Source organism: Ahaetulla prasina, chromosome 2 (genome assembly GCF_028640845.1).
Source record: "Ahaetulla prasina isolate Xishuangbanna chromosome 2, ASM2864084v1, whole genome shotgun sequence".
NCBI classification, from domain to species: Eukaryota; Metazoa; Chordata; class Lepidosauria; order Squamata; family Colubridae; genus Ahaetulla; species Ahaetulla prasina.
In genome coordinates, this window is record NC_080540.1 from 163,146,710 (window position 1) to 163,172,532 (window position 25,823).

The 25,823-nt window shown below is 40.0% G+C and overlaps 1 protein-coding gene across 4 annotated transcripts in view; it reads right to left on the bottom strand.

The window, feature by feature from the left end:
* Nucleotides 1–21,050, bottom strand: part of SMUG1 (single-strand-selective monofunctional uracil-DNA glycosylase 1) — a 92,899-nt gene extending 71,849 nt beyond the window's left edge. For 2 of the 4 annotated variants that reach the window (XM_058173865.1, XM_058173863.1), the window contains exons 1-2: nt 20,961–21,050; nt 10,860–11,125 (exon numbers count right to left, since the gene is read on the bottom strand). In XM_058173865.1, the coding sequence (XP_058029848.1) occupies nt 10,860–11,125; nt 20,961–20,994 (300 nt within the window). In that variant the 5' untranslated portion in view covers nt 20,995–21,050. Of the gene's footprint in view, nt 1–10,859; nt 11,126–11,979; nt 12,099–13,525; nt 13,785–20,960 lie in introns of those variants that run through there. The other 2 variants (XM_058173864.1, XM_058173866.1) reach the window with 2 other exon arrangements.
* Between the last annotated feature and the right edge of the window lie 4,773 nt (nt 21,051–25,823).

Consider the following 25,823-nt stretch of genomic DNA (forward strand, 5'->3'; position numbering starts at 1 on the left):
CAGAGGAAGGATACTGTAAAATCCCCATTCCCACCCCACTCGAGGGAGAGGATACTGTAAAATCTCCATTCCCACCCCACCCAAGGAGAGGAGATTGCAAAATCCCCATTCCCTCCTGATCAGCTGGGACTCCGGAGGCAGAGAATAGATGAGGGCGGGGGTGGAATTTACTGGTTCTCCAAACGACTCAAAATTTCTGCTATTGGTTCTCCAGAACTGGTCAGAAACCTGCTGAATGCCACCTCTGGCTCAGCTTTAACATGCTAAACAGGTTTGACTGTCATTTCTCAACATCCCACACAATGTTCGATTTTTCTTTATTCAACCCTTTCGGGTGCTGTTTCCCATTTAAAACATCTCAAAGACATTTTTATGTGGACTCTCTGGTTGTTTCAATAGCTGCTGTCCTACCCAACACACTTGTAGTTCACCAGTTTGGGTAAAGCTACTTTAGTTGGCTTCTTCATATCTAAACCAAAAAGCCCTATACAACCTATGAACGTCAGCATATTGTTCTTGCATTTACATTTCTCAGTTTGGGTGTGCAAGGATGGCCCAGGGCAAATAGAAAAGTGGGCAAATGTCTAATGGACTCCCCTATCTCATTCTTGAGTAGTTTGAAAAACAGCAGCTATAGAGGTTTGCTAGAACTGATGAAATTGCTGAGGTCTGGCGAACAGCTCTCTTCGGCTGAGCAGCTCAGATTCCACAGAGCAGATTAAGGCTCCAGAGTGGTGCTTGCTAAACCAAACCAGGAAGCCTTTTTTGGAAACTCTATGCATCCAAGCTTCAGGAGGACATGTCCTACAGTATGTTGCAAAAGGACAGATATACCCACCAAGGATCTCAGTTCTATACCAAAGGTTTTTTTTTGTCCCCACTTGCATTTTGTTGCACTTTGATGCAACAAACTAGGCAATATACATTTTTTTTTAAAGTTTATAATAAAATAATAAATAAATAATAATAGAAAGACAGGAATCCTAGGCAAAGTTGAGAGAATGGCCTCTCCATGCCTCTCTGAAGCATTAGCAAATGGTTCCAAGTCCACCTCCTTGAGCCCCAAACTATTATTATGTCTCAGGAGAAGCTCCCTGGTCTCAATTAGCATGGAGACAATAGGCTTAATGTGTTATTGATGTGGTTGTACATTAATGTTTCTGCTCCCTCTGACTTTGATCCAGGGATAATGGTTTCACTGAAGCTCTTCTCTCAGGGCCCCCATCATCCACAGGGAGCCTGGTGGGGACTGGAATAAGCCATTTTTCAGTGGAGTGCCCCACCTTTCAAAGTCCTCTTCCAGGAAGCCCCATTTAATGTCTACCATTAACCTTTCAGAATTAGCCAAAGTTCTCCTAGGCCTTTACAATCTTGTTCCCTTTTGGCTTAAATTTCCTCTGTTACTGTGAGGTTTGATTGGCTGTTTCGTAGCAAGAACTATTTCTGTTCTTATATTTAAGGTTTTGCAGGCTGCATGGAGGATGTGCTGTTGTTGAAAATGAGCTGTATACTTTTCTAAATGACCATTAAAACTGAAATAGGAGCTTATGGACAGGAGACATAGCATGTTTCTATGCCTACAATGCACGGAGCCTCCAAAGGTTCCTGTAATACAAGACTCCTCATCTCCATAACCTTTCTCACATATAATTAAAGATGACATGTACTAGGATGCTAGCCAAGGAATATCTATGCTCCAGCATTTATATTGGACTCATACCAATTTAGCTGTCAAGACTTCCCCTAAACAATGTGGGAATTCTAAGGAAGGCCTTAAGGTTTTATCATTGGCAGCTAAAGTAAGGCTGGGACTCTTCCCTGTCTGAACCCCTCGAAACAGCAGCCAATCAGCCGGCAGTGTTGAACCTGCAGTTCAACCCCAAAGGGTCCAAACCTTTGAAGGCCAGTGGAACCCATTTCAGATTTTAATATAATCAAAAGAAAATATCTCCGGTGAGGACTTTTTCATTCATAAAATAACTGCTATTTTTTTTTATTTGCATTTATATCCCGCCCTTCTCCGAAGACTCAGGGCGGCTTACAGTGTGTAAGGCAATAGTCTCATTCTATTTGTATATTTACAAAGTCAACTTATTGCCCCCAACAATCTGGGTCCTCATTTTACCTACCTTATAAAGGATGGAAGGCTGAGTCAACCTTGGGCCTGGTGGGACTTGAACTTGCAGTAATTGCAGGCAGCTGTGTTAATAACAGACTGTCTTAGCAGTCTGAGCCACCAGACGCTATGGCATCTGACTTGCCAAATGGCAAATGGATGGAGTTGCTCACTGCTACTCTTTCTCCAACTCATCTTCTTCACAGACTCTGTCTATGAACTCCCCATTTACTCCCAATCTTTGTGCAAAGGTGATGCACCTTTAAAACAATCCAGTCAGCAGTGAGTCTATGCGAAAACTCTGAAATCATTCTTAGAAATCGTTCTGGATTGTGTTTTCTCTTATGGAATGCTAAGTTCTTTTACTTTTTTAAAATTAAAATGAAGCTAGCCTTTAATCTCAGGAGCCAGTCTGGTGTAGTGGTTAAGGCAGGAGTCAAATCCAGTAGGTTCTGACAGGTTCTGGAGAACCGGTAGCGGAAATTTTGAGTAGTTTAGAGAACCGGCAAATACCACCGCTTGGTGGCCCCAGAGTGAGGTGGGAATGGAGATTTTGCAGTATTCTTCCCCCAGGAGTGGGGAGGGAATGGGGCTTTTGCAGTATCCTTCCCCTGCCATGCCCACCAAGTCACACCACAGCCACCAAGCCTCGCCCACAGAACCAAAAATTTGGATTTCACCACTGGGTTAAGGCATGAGGTTAGAAACTGGGAGACGGTGAATTCTAGTCCTGCCTTAGGTACACAGCCAGCTGAGAAACCTTGGGCTACTCATTTTTTTTTGAGCCCTAGGAAAGAGGCAAAGGCAAACCACTTCTGAAAACCTTTGACAAGAAAGCTACGGGGATTTTTCAAGACTGTCTCCAAAAAGGGCACATTTAAAGGAAGAGAAAAAAAAAACCTTTTAAATATTTTTGGGGCAAGAATTCTGTTAGACACACAGGTATGAAGGAGTGTTGAGGTGGGAATCCCAGAACTAAATAGTTCTAGATATGGGAAACAAATTTATTTGGTTCACATCTTATTGTGAACTCATCTAAAGTACTTTCTTAACTAAGCAAACTTTGAAACGTTATCTGGAAAAATCAGCTCTTCTATGGATTTTATTTCCCTACCAATAAAAAGGTAGACCCTGCAAAAACAATGCAGTGCATAAAAATAAGGCATTATTGCAAATTATTTTTTCAATATTATTCTATGGGGGGAAAACATTGCACAATTCATCTGAAAATATATGCATCAGTAAATAATCCTAAAACCATGTAACGAATTTGGAGAGGACTTCTTAAAAGACAAGGTTACAAGCTGATGTAGAATTAGCACAAGACAAATGAATGTTTGGAAAATAAATCTGTAGCTGAAAGAAATCTAAATTGATGTCAGTCCCCTGTGATACAAAATATCCTTATCTGCATATCCTGAGTGTGTGCTTGTCTTTAAACTGAATGCACACACGCAGGGTTTTGGGGTGTTGAACTATGAGCACTTAAGGAATATATGATAAGCTAAACACTACAGTCAAAAGTTCTGATAACAGAAGAGCTAACGTAAGTTCACAACACCTCTGGGAAATTAGAATCACAAAATCAGATATTAAAAATTCCATGTGTGGGAAGGCTTTGCCATTGTAATGATGGCTTGATTTGAAACATGAACTCCTATAACATTGTAATTTCAATTGAGAAATATGCAAAGAGATCCCAACACCTCTTGTAATTCCATTTTTGGAACAGACTGAAGAATTTCAGATGCAATCTAACTAGCAAGCAAGGACCCCAAGGTACCTCTTGCTGTTGCACAATTTGTTTTCTTAGCTTGTAAAATGGTTTATTTCTGACAGCAAAATAGCACAGATACGAGTGTAAATCCTTTACTGTGTAGCCTTTTTTTTGTTCGGCCTTGTAGCTCTAACTTGTAGATTTTATTTAGTAAGTTTTACTTAGCCTGGATCGTTGACCTATAATAAAGGATTTGATCTGATTTGAAATTCAGATGTTACTTGATCTGGGGAATTTGCATTTGAGAAAACGTTTGGCTAGAAAAGATCTTTACCACTTCTAGCAAAGATATATATATATATCTGTCTTCTTTTAAAAATGAGGGGGTTATGGAAAAAAAATAGCGAAGCCAAGGTTTGTTTGGTTTTTGCAAAAGATGAAAAAAAGACAACTATTTGGAATTAGGTTGTAGAGTTGGAAACAACTCCTGTGCTCCTGCAGAACACTGGACGCAAATATCATGAAGCCTGAAAAAAGGTGGGTTTGTGATGGAAACAAAGGATACCAAAGAAGAGCGGTTACTTTATTGCAAGAAATTGAAGAGAAAGCTAAAAGTGCAAGAAAAGGAAAAAGGAAAAGAAAATAGAAAAGAAAAAAGATACAAAGTAGTTAACAGGAAAGAAAGGTTAAAAGCAGTGTAAGAGAAATGGAAATAAAAATGAATTGTGTAAAGGAAAAAAATGTTGACTTTGCAAACAAAGCAGGGAAGGGGTTGGCATATATATTAAGGAAAGAAGGCAAGGCAAGGAAGGTACAGGAAAAGGAAAAGGAAAGGAAAGGAAAGGAAAGGAAAACTAATATTGAAATTACAAGAGCGAGAAACCCTATTAATGGATATTCCATTAATATAAATGCTATACAAAGTATTTCATCAATATTATTTCAACTTGTATAAAAAAATAATATCTCTCTGGAAAAAATAGATGACTATCTAAAGAAACAAAATTTACTGAGGGTTACAGAAGAATAAAGACAGTCGCGAATGGATCTATAACTATAAAGGAAGTTTCTCGCTATAAGAAAGATTAAACCAAGTCATGTGGCAGATTCATTATTCATTATTATTATAAATGTTTTGAATATGAACTTTAACAACCTTTATAAAAGATAATGACACAATCTTACAGGGACAAAAAATGCCAAGAGAGTTGGAAAGACGCCAGTATAGCACTAATACTTAAAGAGGGATAAGATCTGATTATAACAAGAAATGATAGACTATTGTTATTGAATAATGACTGCAAGTTGTGATTCTAGCTGATAGACTGAAAATAACTTTGCAAGAATTTATGCCTGAGGATCAATGTGGCTTTTTACCTAAAAAGACAGTTAAAGGACAAGTTTAGTAATATGTTGGACATTTTGGAATATTTGGAGCAACATAATAATAATTAAAAAAAACAATCTTCTTAGATGCAGAGAAGGCCTTTGACAATTTGAATTGGGCTTTCTTGTTCAAAGTTTGCAAGGGATGAATTTTGAAGAGAATTTTATAAAATGGGTAAAATCAATTTATACTTCACAGAAAACACAAATCATAAAAAAGGAACATGACAGGGATGCCCACTGTCTCCCTTCTCCTTTATTTTGGTTCTTGAAATACTGAACAGAGTTATAAAATAAGATGAGAGGATTGTGGAAGTGAAGATTAAAAAAGAAAACTATAAGTTGACTTTTGCAGCTGATTTGGTCTGGTTTTTGGAAGGTCCTTTAAAGGGAAATTAAAACATTAATGGGCAAATTCAAATAATTGGGTGCATTAGGAGGTTTCAAGATTATAAAGACAAACATGTTTAACAAAAATAAGAAAATGGAAAATCAAATAGAACTGATGAACAAAACAGATTTTATGATTGAAAACAAAGTAAAATATCGGTATCACTATAACAAATTGAACTGTGTTATTTCAAAACAACTATGTTATAGGATGAAGTTTAAAAAGAAATGTTGAGGTCACAAAAACTAAAATTGTTATTGCTGGGGAGAATTTCTGTGATAAAAATGAATGTCTTGCCTAGAATGGTATTCTTGTTTCAGAAAATATCTGTTTTGAAAACTGATGTACCATTTAAACAGTGGCAGAAGGAACTATCTAAACATGTGTGGCAGGGCAAAAAACCACAAGTTAAATATAAGGTGTTAGAAGATGTAAAGGAAAAAGGAAGATCGGGTCTACTTGACTTGAAACTGTATCTTGCAGCTTGCTGTTTGGTTTGGATGAAATAGTGGGTGCTACTGAGAAATAGAAGGACATGACCTGAAATTCGAGTGGCATGGATACTTGTCGTACGACAAAGTCAAGGTTAATGTGGATGTTAAAAATCCTTATGTTAGATATGCTATATTGAGAAAATGGGATAGATGCAAACTTCAGGTAGAACATTTTTTGTGGCTCTCAGCACAAGACACATTTTATAGATGAAAAATAATAGGCCAACATAAATGGCTAACTTACTGTGAGTTACTAGAATTTTGTCAAGTGGGGTATAAAATAAAATCAGGAGAAGAATTAGTGGCAGAGGAATATAGTTGCTAATGGTTTTCTTATCTACAATTATTAGACAACTTTAAAGTAGACAAAAAAGTTTATAGTTCTGAATGTTGTAAAACTGAATTTGAAATAGGATTGTGTTAATTGTTAAATGTATTTCACTGAAATTTGAAACAGAAGAGCAAGTAGGAAAAATGTATGGACTAAAATGTTGTAACCAATATTTACATTTATTATATACATGGAACAACAGGAAAACATGTGGTTGAAGGGACTGAAGTTTACACTTTTATAATCCTAAAGATATTTTTTATAAAATGATATACCACTAGTATTATGTCACAAGGGAATTTGTGTAGAATGTATAATGGCACTTCAAATGTCTATTGGAAATGTGAACATCAAAAAGGGACATTTTATCACATTTGGTGGAGGCGTAAAAATAACTGGAAAAACTTGGGTTCAAATACACACTCTGATTCAGAGGATTTTAAAGATTACCGTATATACTCGAGCATAAGCCGACCCGAATATAAGCCGAGGTACCTAATTTTACCACAAAAAACTGGGAAAAACTATTGACTCGAGTATAAGCCTAGGGTGGGAAATGAGGCAGCTACTGGTCAATGTAAAAAATAAAGATAGAGCCAAGTAAAATAACATGAATATTTATTTGAACGAAAATTGCAAAACGTCTACTCTGCAATTGTGCTGGGAAAGCCCAGGGTTGCCCGAGCATGAAAAAGCAAGAGAAGATAGTAAAGCAATAACCCAGTTCTCAAACCGCTTGTTCCAGCCTAAAGTATAGGGTCAACTAGAAGAGCGATCCGAGAGAGAGCTCTGAGGACTGGGGCAGGAAGGCCGCTGAGGAAGGAGGATTCCCAGCTCTAAACAAAGGGAAATCCTGGCAGACCCCACAGGAAGGAAGGGACGGCTGACTCACCGAGCATCTGGCTGAAGAGCAGCTGCTCCAGGTCGCCCAGCACGTTTTGATGACTAGATAGGGTTGATTATAACAAGAAGAGAGTTTCATTATAACCATAGAATAAGGAGTAAATTTACAATTGTGCTTATAACTGCTTTGTAAAGAAGTTCAGAATCCATTTCTTTGACACTAAGTGCTTCTGACATTCAGAGAATAATCAGTCAATTTACACGTACACCCACACATGTTTAAATCACAGAATCTCAGCAAGCACTTTGCCACATTATCAATTCCCTACCCATTTCCTTTCCTGGCATAGCATCAAAGCAGAAACTGAATTATCTATCTAGGTGTTAACCTGGCTACAGTGGGAGGAGACACTGAATGCAGATACTGCACACGAGATAAATATCACATGTAGGAAATTGGGGAGACAAGAAAAACCCACCAAGCCAAAAATAAAGACAGGTACAGACCTTCTGCAGAAAAAAAATAGAAAAATATCTTATATATGAGTTGTTTTACTATAATAATCTCACTACAATAAAGATACTTTTCAGGACTCAGTAATGTGACTGTGAGAGGGTGACTAAATTTTTTCTGTTACTACATATACACTTATTTGGAGTATTTTCTCTAAGAATTAACAAAGTAGAGCTGAGACAACCGTGAGTGAAGATAAAGTAGAGACATTCTTGACCCTCTCACACCCATTCACATTCATCCACTTGCTCCTGCTAGTATCACCGTGCAAAAAAAACTACAAAAGCTACTAGCCTATTATTCTCAGGTCATACTTGTTCCAAAGGTGCTTTTTCAAGAGGCAACTCGACTTTCTTGTTTTTCTTTGAAGACGTTTTGCTTCTCATCCAAGAAGCTTCTTCAGCTCTGACTGGATGGTGGGGAATGGAAGGATTAATTCTCCTTGCAGACAGCTGGTCATTTGCATCCTTTTAAAGAGTCGATGAAGCCACGGGGAGGATAAATCTTTCCATGCCCCACCATCCAGTCAGAGCTGAAGAAGCTTCTTGGATGAGAAGCGAAATGTCTTCAAAGAAAAACAAAATCCAGTTGCCTTTGAAAAAGCACCTCTGTGCTGGAAATAGAGAAGGACCCTGTACTAACTCAATATGCATGGAATTCTTTGTCACCTGAGTTTACTTGACTAGCATTCAAACATAATGGTAGATCCCAAGATTTGGACTACAACAGATACCCATCCCAACTTCAAGGAAAAAAAGAAGGGTACCAGCAAGGGTTTTTACCTCTACTTCTCACTTGCTGGCCCTTCCTTCTGCTCATTCAGATAAACTACCTGTGCTTTACACAGACGGGTACATTACAAATTACATTTACATAACAAATTGAGAAAACAAAGAAAGGTGAAAAGATCTTAAGGAAAAGTTGAAAGAGTTGGCTATCTTTCCGGCCGCCTTGAAGGCCCCTCCTCAAGAAGCCCTCCCTGGACCCGGCTATTTTAGGTAATTATCGTCCGGTCTCCAACCTTCGCTTTGTGGCGAAGGTTGTTGAGAGTGTGGTGGCGTGTCAATTTCCCCAGCACCTGGAGGAAACTGTCTATCTAGACCCGTTCCAGTCCGGTTTCCGGCCCGGATACAGCACTGAGACGGCTTTGGTCGCGTTGGTGGATGATCTCTGGAGGGCCAGGGATAGGGGGTGTTCCTCCACCCTGGTCCTATTAGACCTCTCAGCGGCTTTTGATACCATCAATTCCTACCCATTTCCTTTCCGGTTGGAAGGATTGGGAGTGGGAGGCACCGTTTATCGGTGGTTCTCCTCCTATCTCTCCAACCGGCTACAGTGAGAGTGTTGACAGGAGGGCAGAGGTCGGCCCGAGGCGCCTCACTTGTGGGGTGCCGCGAAAATTCGCCCTCCTGTTCAACATCTATGAAACGCTGGGTGAGATCATTAGTGGCTTCGGTGTGAGGTACCAGCTTTACGCTGATGATACTCAGCTGTACTTTTCACACGGGCCACCCCAAGCGAAGCCGTCAGTGCTGTCCCGGTGTCTGGAAGCCGTACGGGTCTGGATGGGGAGAAACAGGCTCAAGCTCAATCCCTCCAAGACAGAGTGGCTGTGGATGCCGGCATCCCGGTACAGTCAGCTGAGTCCTCGGCTGACTGTCGGGGGCGGGTCATTGGCCCCGATGGAGGGGGGGGGGAACTTGGGGGTCCTCCTGGGTGGACGGCTGTCTTTTGGAGATCATTTGGCCGTCTCAGGAGAGCTTTTTACCAGGTTCGCCTGGTTCGCCAGTTGCGCCCCTTTCTAGACCGGGATGCCCTATGCACGGTCACTCACGCTCTCGTGACGTCTCGTCTGGATTACTGCAATGCTCTCTACATGGGGCTCCCCTTGAAGGGCATCCGGAGGCTGCAGTTAGTTCAGAATGCAGCTGCGCGGGTGATAGAGGGAGCCCCTCGTGGCACCCGTGTGACACCTCTCCTGCGCAGACTGCACTGGCTACCTGTGGCTTTCCGGGTGCACTTCAAGGTGCTGGTAACTACCTTTAAAGCGCTCCATGGCATTGGGCCGGGCTATCTACGGGACCGCCTGCTGCTACCAAATACCTCTCACCGACCCGTGCGCTCTCACAGAGAGGGACTCCTCAGGGTGCCGTCGGCTAGGCAGTGCCGTCTGGCGACACCCAGGGGAAGGGCCTTCTCTGTGGGGGCTCCCACCCTCTGGAACGAACTCCCCCCAGGACTTCGTCAACTTCCGGACCTCCGAACCTTCCGCCGCGAGCTTAAAACACATCTATTCGTCTGCGCAGGGCTGGACTAGGTTTTTTAAATTTAGATTTTAAATGGGTTTTATTATATATATTGTTTTAATTATCGGGCTATATTTAATAAGTTTTTTAACGGACATTTTATCTTGTATTTATATGTATTTTATCTGCCTGTGAACCGCCCTGAGTCCCTAGGGAGATAGGGCGGTATGCAAATCTGAATAAACATAAACAAACATAAACATAAACATATCTTTAGTGTCTTGAGAAGGAAATTTTAAAGGTTTCAATTTCCATTTTCAAGTATTTAAACTGCTATCCTGTAGCAAGTGGAGCACAATGAATTTCCTATAGCCCCAGAAGGTAAAAATGGAATCTACTGTAGACCTCACCCCATTCCTAAGAGGTCTGTAAGGGGCGTGCATAAGCGCACCTGTCCTAATGTTTTCTTTTATTCGTATCCTTTTCATATATTTATAATTATGTTTACACTTGTATCTGTCATAAAATACATGCGTGACGAAATAAATAAAATAAAATAAATAAATAAAGTTGCAAGGGGATGAAACAGATTTAAATATCATCATGCAAGCAATCGGACAATGAAGGGGACACCTTGGAAGGCAATGGAGCTTTTTTAAGGAGAGGCAGGTGGCTAAATATTAGGTTATATATTAGACGAATTTTAATTCCGTATGAGGTGAAGGCCTATACACGGGCATTTGGTATACATGCTAATCTGCCTTACGGTTCCATTTTTATGACTCTTACCCTCCCAGCCTCAGTCTTGGTTGTTTGCTTACCCCAGTCTGAGCCATGCCAAAAGGCCCTGGATTCATCCCAAGGAAGAGCACCTCTTTCCGGGAATGGCAATATTTACGTACGTAGTCCTGGTGGGGCTCCCAGGCATAATCCAAAGGATTATAAACATACTGGACAGGATCAAGGAAGCTGAGAGAGTTCAGGCGGACTATCTGCTCTCGCTCAATGTGAAGAAACTGTTCAGCCAGTCCACCTCCTTCCAAAAAGTTCATGGGAACCTCCCAGGAATTCATTGGAGCTGCTCCACCTGGCACAGAAGAAAAGAAGCATCAGTTCCTGAGATGTATGTATGTATGTATATAAATAACCCTCTCTTTTTGAGGGGGATGGGTGGTTCAGAAATGTGATAGATAAATAGGCCGATAGGCAAACAGACATGCAGTCTGAATAGAATAGAATAGAATAGAATAGAATAGAATAGAATAGAATAGAATAGAATAGAATAGAATAGATTTTTTTTTTTTGGCCAAGTGTGATTGGACACTCAAGGAATTTGTCTTGGTGCATAAGGTCTCAGTGTATATTTAAAAAAAGATACATTCTTCAAGAATCATAAGGAACAACACTTAATGATGATAGTCATAGGGTACAAATAAGCAATCAGGAAACAGTATCAATATAAATCATAAGGATACAAGCAACAAAGTTATAGTCATACAGTCATAAGTGGAAGGAGATGGGTGATGGGAACGATGAGAAGATTAACAGTAGTGCAGATTTAGTAAACAGTTTGACAGTGTTGAGGGAATTATTTGTTTAGCAGAGTGATGGCCTTCGGGAAAAAACTGTTGTTGTGTCTAGTTGTTCTGGTGTGCAGTGCTCTATAGCGTCATTTTGTGGGTAGGAGTTGAAACATTTTATGTCCAGGACACGAGGGGTCTGTAAGCATTTTCACGGCCCTCTTCTTGATTCGTGCAGTATACAGGTCCTCAATGGAAGGCAGGTTGGTAGCAATTAACATGTTAACCATGGGATACATGGCAGCACAGACTGGTGCAAACCTTGGCCTGAAAAATATTTGTACATTAAGGAAAATGAATAAAGCATGGCAGACTTCTGATATAGTTTTTATGGTAAATTTTTGTTTTGTTTTCCCCTTACCAGTCTGATTCTTTTGCTGAAATGTCCGAAAGCATTTCTAATACCCTGTTCTAATATTGCCTTTCTACAACTTGTAGTGATAATGCAGCTTTTCCTATAACCTTAGGAAGCACAACTTGCTGAAATGAAAGGGGGGAAAAAATCATGATGTAATTATGGAAATTATTTTGGTTCAGACATTTTAATCTATGATGGAACGTTCCAGAATCCCTTTGCTCTAATTGGAAAATCTAAAGTCACAAAAACAATGCAGGCTACCCAGGAATTGCCAAACAACATGTGCATTGATTATTTTGCTGTGACAAAAATGTTTTTATTCCAAAGCCAGGCAGATTATCAATTACAAAATTGAATATTTTTTTCCTGCAAGAATTCCAGAAGTTCGACATCCATATAACATCCAAAAATTCAACAGGAGGTGGGTTTCCTCATAGCAGGAGAGCCTTCTCTTGTTGAATTTTTGTTCACCATGCAGGCAGCAATTTCCTGAGGGAAAATAATTGGTTGCGTTTATAGGCCTACATCCTCACTAAGACCTCTCAGAGACCGAGGGACACCTAGCCCACTTTCCAAGCATTAGAAGGCCTTGGCTATCCTACAAATAAAAGAAATGGCAGTGTTTGCAAAACTGTGTAAGACCCAATGTCACTATAAGTAGTCCTTGACTTACAACCTCAACTAAGCCCAAGATTTCTGTTGCTAAGTGAGACATTTGTTCAGTGAATTTTGCCCCATTTTGCTATTTTTCTTGCCACAGCTGTTCAGTGAATCACCGCAGTTAAGTTAGTAACACGGTTGTTAAGTGAATCTGGCTCACCCATTGACTTTGCTTGTCAGAAGGCCGCAAAAGGTGATCACATGACTCTGGGCCACAGCAACGGTCATAAATATGAGTCAATTGCCAAGTCTCTGAATTTTGATCACGTGAATATGGGGATGCCACAATGGTTGTAAGTGTGAAAAACGGTCATTAAGTGACTTTTTTTCAGTGCCGTTGTAACTTTGAACCATCGCAAAATGAAGGGTTGTAAGTTGAGCACGATCTGTACAGGCAGTCCTTGACTTACGATCATTCATTTAGCAATCATTCGGAGTTACAATGGCACTGGAAAAACGTAACTTACAACTGTGCCTTGTGCTTATGACCATCGCAGCATCCCCACAGTGATTCCAAACCAACCGGATTTGCTTCATGAGCATGTGATTCGCTAATAACTGCAGGCTTAACAACTGTGGCAAAAAAAATGTGCAACTCAACAACTCCCCTTACTTAGCAATGGAAACAATGGTCCCAATTGTAGTCTTAAGGTGAGGTCTGCCTATATTTTTTAAATGAAAAAAACAAACACCAAAGCCAGTGCTTAAGATTACATCCTGCTTTGTGCACAAGGGCCAGGCCAAATACCCTCCTAATCCCTCCCTTCTTACTTAGCTGTATCTTAACCAACCCATTCCCCCTTAAGCACCACCACTCAGGGAGGGGTTCAAATCCTGCCCCCTTCCCTTCCTTCCAATCCATCAGAGCACCCCCTTCCTCATGTCACACCTTGATCCATGGCAGCTCGCTCATTTCTTCCACCGCTGAGCGGGTGGCCAATTCCTATCACGGCTCCGCTTATAAGTGATCCAGGGAAGGCCTCCAAATATATTCCTCCACCGGGAACGTGCCTTTTATTGCCTTTTTTATTACCATAATTAGTAAAGCATTCACTCAAGATACAAAACATTACTGTAAATAACCTATAAAGGCTTGGTGCTGTGATTAAAGACAGACAGCCACCTCCCAACATGTGCTCACTTACTGTCCTGGAAAAAAAGATAAAATAAAATTCAAGAGCCGCACTTCAACGGGAGAATATTTATTCAGCAAAGGCACTTCTGCAGCTGATTACTCAGAGGGTGTTCTAAGTGGGGACTGGAGACATCACGCCTCAGTCTTACCCTCCAAAATAACCCCAAATGTGGATTCTGATCTCATTTGGCAGGTTAAGGGACTGGGCCTTGGATCTCTGAAAAGTACCTCAATCAGTCAATCAGAATAGAGCTGGAAGGGACCTTGGAGGTCTTCTAGTCCAACCCCCTGCTCAAGCAGGAGACCCGACCTAGAAGAATGAAATATTCTAGGAAATATTAAAAAGGCAGAATATTATATTTCCCTAGATGAGAAATGGAGAAACATATTTTTTGAGGCAGGAAGCAGACTCACTCTTAATAGACCCCACCCTCCTCAATAGCCCAAAGCAAACTTCAGCACTTAAGAGATAAAGAGATGGCTAGGTCTATTCATAAACCTCACCCAAGATCCAACAAACGTAAAGTTAGCCCCAGCCATAATAGGAATTGCCCAAAGCATCACCCACAAAGATTCAACCAAGCCTGGGACACAGACAGCCTACAAAGTTAGCTAAGACCCCCGCATAGCCCCCTGGGAGTCTGACAACCAATAGGATACATTTCTTACACAGGAACAGGAAGCTCAAAGGTAAGGCCCAAGAGAGGGTATAAATATATCAGTGCTGAAATCCAAATTTTTATACTACCGGTTCGGTGGGCGTGGCTTGGTGGATGTGGTGTGGCTTGGTGGACATGGCAGGGGAAGGATACTGCAAAATCTCCATTCCCACCCCATTCCAGGGGAAGGATACTGCAAAATCCCCATTCCCTTCCCACTCCTGGGGGAAGGATATTGCGAAATCTCCATTCCCACCTCACTCTGGGGCCAGCCAGAGGTGGTATTTTGCTTCACCATTAAACCATCTTTCCAAGCAGCCTCCATGCTTCTAGTGTCTTTCTGCCCACTTGGAACTGAACCCAGATGGAGATTTCTTCCAACACATCCTTAGAAAGGATATCTGTCCTTAAAGGAAAAACTCAAGTCACGGGGCTACCACCAAAAAGATCCTCCTTCCTTATTTCCTCTTGATCTTGAGATACAACAGGATCTAAAAGAAGATTATAAACTACAGAGGCAGTTTAAAGAAGTGGCATTCAAGCCCCCGTCCCTAAGTTTACTCTTACCACTGTCAGTTCCAGCATTCAAAGAGTATATGTTTATTTTCCCTATGTAAGTTTAGTTGTTATATGTTTGATGCAGCATAGGCTCCTAAATTAAGATTTGTGATCTGCCTTCTTTTCTGTGGCAATCTGCAACAGATTCCCCCTAAGACTCAGTTTGCAGTTTTAGCATCACTCCAGGTTTTTTAATTAAATTTCATACTCCAATGTAACTATTTGAGATTTCTTTTTACAATCTTATTTCTCTTAAATGTTAAGTTTTAATTCTAATCAGAGATAATGATCTGATTCCAGCAAGAAGCACCTTCCTACCGTGTTTCCCCAAAAATAAGATCCTGTTTTATATTTTCTGAACCCTGAAATAAGCGCTTGGCCTTATTGCCATGCGCTCAAAAGCCCGATTGGGCTTATTATCAGGGGAGGTCTTATTTTGGGGAAAACAGGGTAGTGACATGTTATCAAACAGAGAATTTATTTACGTTTTCACACTGTTCTTCTATTTGCTAATAAAGCAGCTAGACTGTGGAATCCCTACCAAACTGGATAGGAAGGAGTGCCAGAGTGTGCAAATTCAAAGGGCTTCTAGAAGCAGACATGTCAAATTTCCTATTTTCCAGGCTTGCCATTACAAACACGTTTGTATCAGAAGAATCAATATTTTGGATATTGTGAACCCGCGCCATTGTTTATTTTTATGTTATAACCGGCTTGCTGAATTGGCCGCGGGAACAAAAGTGCAAACTCATTGTGCCGATTGAAGCTTTGTGCATGTGTAATCCGGGTTTAACACCAATCAAGTGGAAAAGAAACTTGTAGTTAATTCAGAAACTATGCCATTCCATCGCGCACAATCACAGATATTTTCTACAGTTCAAAGACAGGAGTGTGGGGGGAGAACAGCGAGTAGCCAGAATCAGTCTTACTTTTTCCTGCCAAATGAAAATGGGGCCTCCGTCTCTTGGCCTATTTCAAACCCTCAGAAGAAACTTTGTCTCATAAAATGCTACGGCTGCTGGGAGATTTCACTGCCCTGCCAATTGAACAGAGCGTAAATCTACGAAGCTCTGGACATTAACAGCCTGAGAACTCCATGCTCCCAAAGCACAAATTAACAACTTCCCATTTGGCTATCAGTGGCATCCCAGGGTGTGAGAGTGCTTAACAAGTGATTTGGGAGAAAAAAAGTGAGGAAGCCAAGGGAATCCTACAAAGCGTAATTTACAGACAGGCAGTTCCTCAGCAGGCAGACAGAACGATCCTAGCCACGAATGTCTAGGGTACAACTTTATTTGTCCTTCTGAAGAAAAAGTACTCTCAGGAAAACGTACACCCTCCGTCTCTGGATGGAGATGGAAGGCAGAGTTGGAAAGAAAACGTTTTGGCCATTTTATAGTGGAGAACTAAAACAAATGTCCTCCAAAGACTATTAAATATTACCCAAAGAGAATATAAACCTGTCAGAGCAGCTTCTCTTTTTCATACTCCCTGAAGAATTACATTCCAAAACGGATACACCCTCTTGAGAGGGGTTTACCATGAGGAGGACCCTAATACAATTCCTGTAATACAAGGTCCTGATTTTAGAATTAACTTCCTGTTAGGTTGCAACTGGTGCTGAGCCAATTACAGGGGCAATTTGCCCAGCCCTAAATTTCTGCTACTATGCCAATCTATTTGGTATTTGTGTTTTGTTACATAGTTTTGTGGCGATGGAGTTCTAGCTGTTTTGTGTTTTTGAAGATGTGGGAATTGGGGGAGCAATGTGTTTACAAGATGGCAATTTAACGGAGGTTACCGCCAAGTTATTTTATTGAAATGTGTTTTAATTCATCGCTTCCCTTCCTTTGGGATTGTTTTTAATAAATGAAAAGTGATATACCTTTTATGATTTTTAAAAAAAAAACTTATTAGATGTAACGCCATGCAAGATAATGCAGCCTGTGAGTGTCTTGTCAGTTGCTTCAATCGGGGTGGGGGGTGGGGGGGGTGCCCGCCTGTTGATTTATAACAAGATTATTTGAAGAAGCTAAAAAAGGATTCTGACTTGTAGCATTTCCATAGTGGGAACCATAAGAAATGGTTTTGTCTCCAAATGAAGCACAGCTTGGTAATTAAGATGGCAACTTCAATTCACATATGCTGATCAACCCAATACTATGTATACTGCTTGTGGGAGCAATCAATAGCTGGTTTCACCCTCTTTGGTATCTATCTGCAAACACAACAGCTACAATGGCTGCAAATTACAATAGTTGAAGAGTCCACACATCTGGAGAACATCTGATCAGCTTTTTTTTTTTTTTGCACCTGTGTCTTATTGTTAGATTTTGTGTGTCTAGCATTTCAAAAGTCCAAATTCTTCCACATGTGATTTGAGGACATTGGAAGCTAAAGTAAAAGAATCAAGGTAATTCCTCTTGAACTTTGCTTTTCTGGCAACCCCACCCTCAAAGAGAAGTAGCTACATATGGAGACAACCCAAGGGGACACACTTTGAAGTAACATGGCAGCCCAAGAACTTCGGGAGATATTTCACTCATTCTAACGTAGATTGGAAAGCATCCTTTTCAAATATTTGGCCTGGTCTTATTGCACAGTTGGTTTTCAATTCTCATTTTCATGCACACGTATGCTGTTTCAACATAGTTGTGCCTTTTCTCATTGTGTCTGCCTAGGCCTGATTGCTTTCTGATATACTAGGATAGCGAGACAGCTTCAGCATGCATAACAATCTTTAGAGTAAACAGAATAGAAAACAGTGACAGAATTCGGAATTTTCTAAGCCCCCGATGCCTGGGGTCCCCCAAGACCATCTGAGAGATCTGGAAAATCAAAATTATTTTTCAGATACTGAAGATATTTGCAGAACTTTAATGTCATTGTTTTCCACTATTATTTTTATTTGTTAAAAAGGGGGCTATTCAGGAAAAATATGTTGGGTTATATCTAAAGGATTTTTAATAATTCAATAAATATTCTATAAATGCATCAGTTTTATTTTTAATAAAATTAATGTATTTTTTAAATATTATATAAATATTAATATAATCCATTCAAGCAAAAGCTTTTTTGGGGTCCTAAATAATTTTTAAAAGAGAGGAGATCAAGAAGTTTAAGAAACACTGCTCTAGACTGACATACTTGGTTCATCTAATAAATGAATTAATCCCAATCCTAAAACCAAAGCTATAATGTCGTGGCCAAAATACATAATATGGTTTCAACAAACTGGTTCACGCAATAGATTAAATCCATAGTTAGATCTCTGGAAAAACAGTCAATTTGGTATAGTGATTAAGGTGTTGGCTTAAAAACCAAGAGACTGTAAGTTCCAGTCCCACCATAGGCAGCAAAGTCAACTGGGTGACCTTGAGTCAATCACATTCTCTCTCAGCCCAACCCACCTTAAAAGGTTGTTGTTGAGGGAAAAATAGAAGGGAGTATCAGATATGTTTGCTGCCTTGAGTTACTTATAAGTAACAAAGGTGGAATAAAAATCTAATAAATAAGTAAATGTTGTGCACATTCTAATGTACTATGCAGCTCCTTTCTAGCTGTGGAGGTATCCCAACTCATGGGAATTTTGCACCTCACAAGACTCAGCAAAATATGACAGCACAAAACAAGGCACTTTCAGTCTTAAAAGAATTTGGGTTTTCATTTAACGATGATACAAACATGCCAGGCCATATATCTTTTTTTTTCCTGTTGCATCCTTATGACACTGCCTTACTCTTGTCCCCAACTCCTGGGTAAGCAGCCAACTGCTAGAAAATTTAAAGAAAACTTTCCCCCCTTCTTCAAGCACTATCCAAGGACAAACTCAAGGTGAAGGAAGCCCATTAGACTTTGTCAGCTATTATTTTGGAGGGAATGCCAGGTGACCAGCAGTGGAAAAAGAGATAATAGAAGCAGGCTAGGGATCAGCAGTGGGATCAGCAAATTTCATGCCACTATAGTTTTCTGCTAACTCAAGGAGGGCAGAGAGCATGTTAAACAGAAGTGGGGAAAGGCCTCTACATGTCCAATTCTGTGGCCTTGAAATGATAAAAAGGCTGGGTTTTTTTTCTGAAAAAGAACCAATTTTATGATAATGGGTTGGGAGTTTTAAAGATTTCAGTGTTTTGATTTGTTTTTGGGTGGCTTTGAAGAAAATCAAACTTATGTATGTAGAATTTATAATAACTTTACAGTTTGTAGACATAAAAACATCAAGAGTTGATTTCTCAAATGTAAAATGTTCAATTTTTTTGGGAAATTTGTTTATGTTTGACAAATCTTTAAAAAGCTCCATGAAGTTTTTTTGCATTAATAACCAAGTAGATCAGAGTATCAACCAGCACCCCATAAACCTTAGTGACAGTTTTAGGGGAGACAGTAGCTAGTAGTCTCGAAAGAAGCTTCAAAAAGCTAAGAGCCCAATCTATAAAACCAACAAGGCTATAGTTAAGTCATTTTAAAGAAGGATTATGTCACAAGACTATTTTGTAGAGTTACCAAGGTCTGCAAGCAGACTGTTCCTATCACAAGGCAGTATAAAACTGTCTATTAAAGAGCTGGTGCCTGAATTGTCTTTTTCCTTCTTCTCTTTTCCTCCTTCATCATCTCTCCATAAGTCATAAACCTAAGAGCAAGTAATAAATTATTTCGGATATCCAAGTCAAAGAAAATCACAGCTTCCTAGATTTTGGTTGAATTGAACAAGGAATGTAGTCGATGTGACTTTTTTCCTGAATAGCTGTTGTACCCAGTACAACTCTGTACTCTATCGTATAGAGCAGGGGTCTCCAACCTTGGCAACTTTTAAGATTTGTGGACTTCAACTCCCAGAGTTCCTCAGCCAGCTTTGGAAGTTGAAGTCGACAAGTCTTAAAAGTTGCCAAGGTTGGAGACCCCCGATATAGCGCAACTCTGAACAGAGTTCACCCAGAGGAAAGTTCAGCTAAGCTCAAGACAGCATGACTTGCTCTATAACATAGGCAATCACCATCCATATTGAGGCTGGGTCTGGATAATGGGAGTTTTACCCAGTAACTTTGCTGTTAACGTATTGATACCGCTGCTCCAGACCATATGATAGCATCTTGCCAAACTGGGATAATTCAGTCAGCAATTTCCCCACCCATCTGTTTTCTTAGTATCTTTTCCTTAACCCTGACGGAAGAGCTTGGACTAATGCAAAAACGTGCAATAGTGACATCAAAGAGGAACAATAACAGTTCATTTATCTGCAAGGCATTTTGAGAAGGTACTTCAGCACATCTGAAGTCTCCAGTAATCCAATTTAAGGAAGACGGCCAGCCACCAACTATCTACTTGTATCCCTGACAAAGAACTTTCAGAGTTTTCAGGGGCCATTTACTCCAAATTAACAGGTGTTTGAGATAAAGAACAGATTTTCATGCAGAGGCAAGACCCAAAGGCCGGACTTATAATCATGGGATGTACCCGTGTATACTAGTGTTATCTTTTAGGTATCTTTTCTTTTATGTACACTGAAAGCGTATGCACCAAGACAAATTCCTTGACTGTCCAATCACACTTGGCCTATAAAAAATTATATTCTATTCTATTATGTCAAAATACTTTGCTCCATATAGAACAGGGCTCTCCAGCCTTGACAACTTTAAGACTTGTGGACTTCAACTCCCAGAATTCCTCAGCCAGCTTTGCTGACTGAGGGATTCTGGGAGTTGAAGTCCACAAGTCTTAAAGTTGTCAAGGCTGGAGACTCCTGATATAGAAAACCACGTTGCGTTCTTCCCGTGGCCAGATTTCCCAGCCCTCCCAGTAGAAGAATAACTTTGCCAGCCACGAGCAAAAGCAAAGCAATCGCTGAGAGAAGGAAAAGCAAAGATCGCCCTCCTGCTTCTCCTCCCTGCTGCCGCCCCACGTTTCTCAGAACCGCCCGCCGCTCTTCCCCCCACCCCCTGCTTTTCTCAAGGCCGTCTTCTACGGACACTCACCAGCGATCTCTGCATCGGGCCATCTACGTAACATTTCCTGTGCGGTGGCGGTGGATGGTGGCTGCTGGGAGTTGTAGTTTAAAAGAAAAGAACAATGACGACCAGTTGAGGGGGCTGTTCCTTCTTCGAACTACAACTCCCGATAAACTCTAGAGAGGAAAAAAAAATTAAAAAAAATAAAAAGAGCTTCCGACATTTCTGGAGAACGTCATTTTTGCAGGGAATGAGACCTAGAGGGGCGGGTAGCATTAGAATGGGTGATCTTTGTGCAAATAAAAGAGCAGGGCTTAAACATGTGCAGAGTACCTGTTCCATATTCTATTCATTCCTGCATCATTATGGGTTTTTTTTTAAAAAAAAAAATTATGTCCCACGATGATGTCTCCTTTCTTATTCATTCAGTTCCCCAAAGAACTGTTCTTGGGGTCTTTCAAGATCATAATAACTTTTAAACTTTTTTAAAAGAACTGCAGAAAAAAGAATTGCTACCAACTGCCTTCCATTGAGAACCTCTATACTTCACAAATCAAAAAGAGGGCTGTGAAAATATTTACAGACCCCTCACATCCTGGACATAAATTGTTTCAACTCCTACCCTCAAAATGACTCTATAGAGCACTGTACAGAACAACTAGACACAAGGACAGTATTTCCTCCGAATGCCATCACTCTGCTAAACAATTAATTCCCTCAACACTGTGTCAAACTATTTACTAAATCTGCACTATTATTAATCTTCTCATCTACCCATCTCCTTCCACTTATGACTGTAACTTTGTTGCTTATATCCTTACAATTTATACTGTAATTGATTGTTTCCTGATTGCTTAATTGTATCCTATGACTATCATTAAGTGTTGTATCATTAAGTGTTAAATTTGTACCCTATGACTATCATTAAGTGTTGTAGGTATTGTAAGTGTTGTACCTTGACAAAGGTATCTTTTCTTTTATGTACACTGAGAGCATATGCACCAAGACAAATTCCTTGTATGTCCAAACGCACTTGGCCAATAAAAAATCCTATTCTATTCTATTCTATTTAAATTAAATTTTAAATGTATCTTGTCTTTTTATGTATACTGAGACCATATGCACCAAAGACAAATTCCTTGTGTGTCCAATCACACTTGGCCAATAAAGAATTCTGTTCTGTTCTGTTCAACAATCCTCCTTATCCATCCATAACTGTGATGGTCTTTAATGTGAAACTATAATTTCCATACTGCACAGCATGCAAGAAGAGCCAATGAAGTTGTACTCAAGCATAGCTGAAAGATCATGATGATGATATATAGAAAGCTGCTGTTCTTGTAAACACTGCTTACTAAGTCTATGGGCTTTACTTCTGAGTAGCCTCATATTCGCTTGCCATGTTTGTTGGCCATAAATTCTCAAGTGGCTTCCAATATACAGATTGCTTTAATTTCCCATGTCGGCGATGATGATAACAATTATAATTTCTTAATGCAGACTCAGTCATTCTGAAGGGAGAGTTTTGAAATAAGAGAGACCTCTAAGCCTTCTGACTATAGATGGTTCTGCTCTTTATCCAGATTGAGCTTGAGGAAATTAAACCAGCTTCTCTTCTAATTCATTAATAACTACAGTAATTGAATGTTCTTGTTTAGACTATAATCTTACATACATGTATAATCAACAATAAATGTGAAGAAGTCACATTGAGGAAATGCGAGTTTACTGTCAAGCGAGCATATGAAGGCTTCAGCTCTGCAGTCTGACACCATTCGTTTTATTCAGAATTCCTGCAGAGAACCATATGGGATGGCTGCTACATTTTATGCACATAAACTTGGATTCAATTCAGTAGTTTGACATCTGAACACCCGGGCTGTTTATGGGTGTTGTATAACTTTGTTTATATTTGCCTGTTTCTAAGCCTCTCTTTCTACACATTCTTTGATAATAGCAATCTGATAAAGTTTGTGAAGAAAAGACACAGAAATCCCCTGTTGTTTGATTTTGCACCACTCCCATACACTGTTATTGATAGATTTCATAATTTTCATCAGTATTTTTATCAAAGTATATTTATAATCCATAACTTAGGGACTCTATTTCCTATAGTAGGGATGTTCTATTTCCTACAGTAGTGACATTACTGTATCTCTACACACTTTTGTTGGCATCAATATGGAAATGGATTGTCATTGCCCTTTTTTTCAACTCAGTCGAGCCTACAATCCCACTGTTTTCCCCTCCAAATACTATTCAGACCTGACCTAGTTTAATTTCCAAATCCAGACAAGATCAACTAACTCACTGTGTCTCAACCTGGCGCCTGTAAAATTATTATGGATGGCTCCATGTTCACATGCTAACATAAAATAACTATTTTAAATATATCAAAAATATGGAAAATCTCCAAATTGCACAGGATTTTGACATTCTCATCCAGACTCACAAAAGTTGGGGCTAGGAAAATTAATGAGATTTAGCAATCCTACAAGAAATTAATCTTGATTTTGACTACTAAAAATGGTATGGAAAGAAATGCAGCAACCCTATATTTTCAGCTCTGACTTTATAGTCCTCAAATACTTTAAGTAAATACAGATACAGTGGTCCGTGTAAAGGAAAAAGTTGGGAATCTCTGCAGTAACCATGAAAATAATCTGAATTCTGTTCAGATTATTCAGTATTCTGATATCGCTTCATCTTTCTGCAACTGAAATTGTAGAGGAAACATTGATTAAGTACAAAATATGTGGCAAAGCCTCAGGAACACCTTATTTGAAAGAAAGGAAATGAGCCACGCATCTTGAGCCAAGAAATGGGAAAATATTAAATTTTTACATTCCTGGACCAAATTGCCCCTTCCAACACTGGCTTCACACTTCACACATTGCAATAAATCATAGTGTACTGTAACCGTCTTGTTTGGTTTCATGAAAACCCAGCCACTGTAGTTTGCAAAGTATGGTTTATTATGTAGCATGTGTGAACGCACAAATGTGGTTTATTCAGTAAACCATAGCTAAACAAAGCATGATCAAATAGGATGGTTGTAGGAAATGAGGATATGTACTCTGCCTCAAACCCCTGAAAGAAAAGCGGATTAGAAATCAAGATTAAACAAACTACAATGTAGCACAGGGGTGTTAAACTCGTGGCCAGAGGGCCAGATGCGTCACACGCTGGCCACGTCCACGCCTAGTTTAGCAAAGGAGAAAAACTCATGATACGTCACGTGATGCTGCCGTAACAATGCAAATTTGATACCCCTGATGTAGAATGATATATGGCTTATGATTGTATTAATTTTGCTGTATGTGAACCCACTTGTGATGTAGGGTTACTTTTTGGTTGCAAAGTGGATTAGAGGATCCAGTGGTTAAATCCTTTGGGGCCAAAATCCAACCCCAAACTGTTTAAATTTAATTATTTATATTTTATGTAATTAATGATTCTGCATCAATGTTGGTTACAGTTTATGCAAATTTGTAAGAAACGGTTACAAAATCCAACTGTAGGAAAAATGGTTAATAGCCTATGCAGATAATGTCAATAGATTTGTTCAGGGACATACTTTCTGCTCTGAGTGAGGACTATGCAGTCAGTTCTCCAAACATTCTCTTCCCAGAGAAACTCCAGAGAATGGAAAACATGTTGATCCATACATACCACCTTCGTCTCCCTTGCATTCCTGAGAAATTCCCCACGCAGCCTGATAATGAGCAGAAGCGCTGGCTCTCCCTACTGTTTCTGTCGACAGTCAGGCCTTATCGGTTCTGTGTTGTAGCAGACTCTGGCTCTCCCCACCCACAGGCCATTGTGTGGGGGATGCCTGCCACAAGTGGGTGTTTACAGGATCAGAGCTGCCACTCACTCTGAGACGCAAATATTTTGAAGGGGTAGATACCCTCTTGGCCTCTGGAGAGCAGCTTCTCTTAGTCTGGACAGCCCAAGGTAATGACAGCTCTGATGAGCAGAAGCTCATCTGGGCTCCCAATGATTCAACAAATGCTTTGCCTCTTAGACCGAGCCCTGCTGTCTTGGGTTAATAGTGCTTATTGAGGGATAGCAGCGTTGGGAAAGGTCTCTGCTTGAGACCTCGGGATGCTGCCCAGCCCTCCTTTATCTATTCTCCCACAGACCTTGGGCTTCAGTTCCCATAGTTCCCAGCCAACAAGGTCAATACATTTTGTGTTATGGGTCCAATTCATCTGGAGGACATCAACTTGGGCGGGGGGAGTATAATATTAGCCACATAGGACTAGGCTGATTTACTTATTTAAAAAAATAATCATCTGGTTTTGAAACAAAACACGTTTAGCTCTTCTATTCTACTGTACTTCTTTATTCTAGGTTTAGGAACGGAATCCAGTGTAGTGCTTAAACCGCCTTTTATATTTGCTCTGGTGATTTGGATGCTGTTAAAGGGAAAAGAGAAAGCTGACCCCTTCTGCAAAGCTCAGACATTTTTCTGTCCAGGAGGAGACAGGGAGCTTGTTTTCTCCCTCGAAGAAGTATGTGCCCATCAAAATTAGGAGTCTGTTATTCTAGAGAGATGCCTGCCTGCTTGTTTCATTAAATGTCCTCCATAGCATTCTTCATCTTGGAGTTACTATTCTTTAGACCTCTTTTTAGATTCACACAACATTATTTCATTTCAATGTGGAAAAACAGCTTGCAGTCATTTCTTCTAACTTCTCTACCTGATTTTAGAATTCAGTCTGCATGAAAGATAGAATAGAATAGAATAGAATAGAATAGAATAGAATAGAATAGAATAGAATAGAATAGAATAGAATAGAATAGAATAGAATTTTTTTATTGGCCAAGTGTGATTGGACACACAAGGAATTTGTCTTGGTGCATACACTCTCAGTGTACATAAAA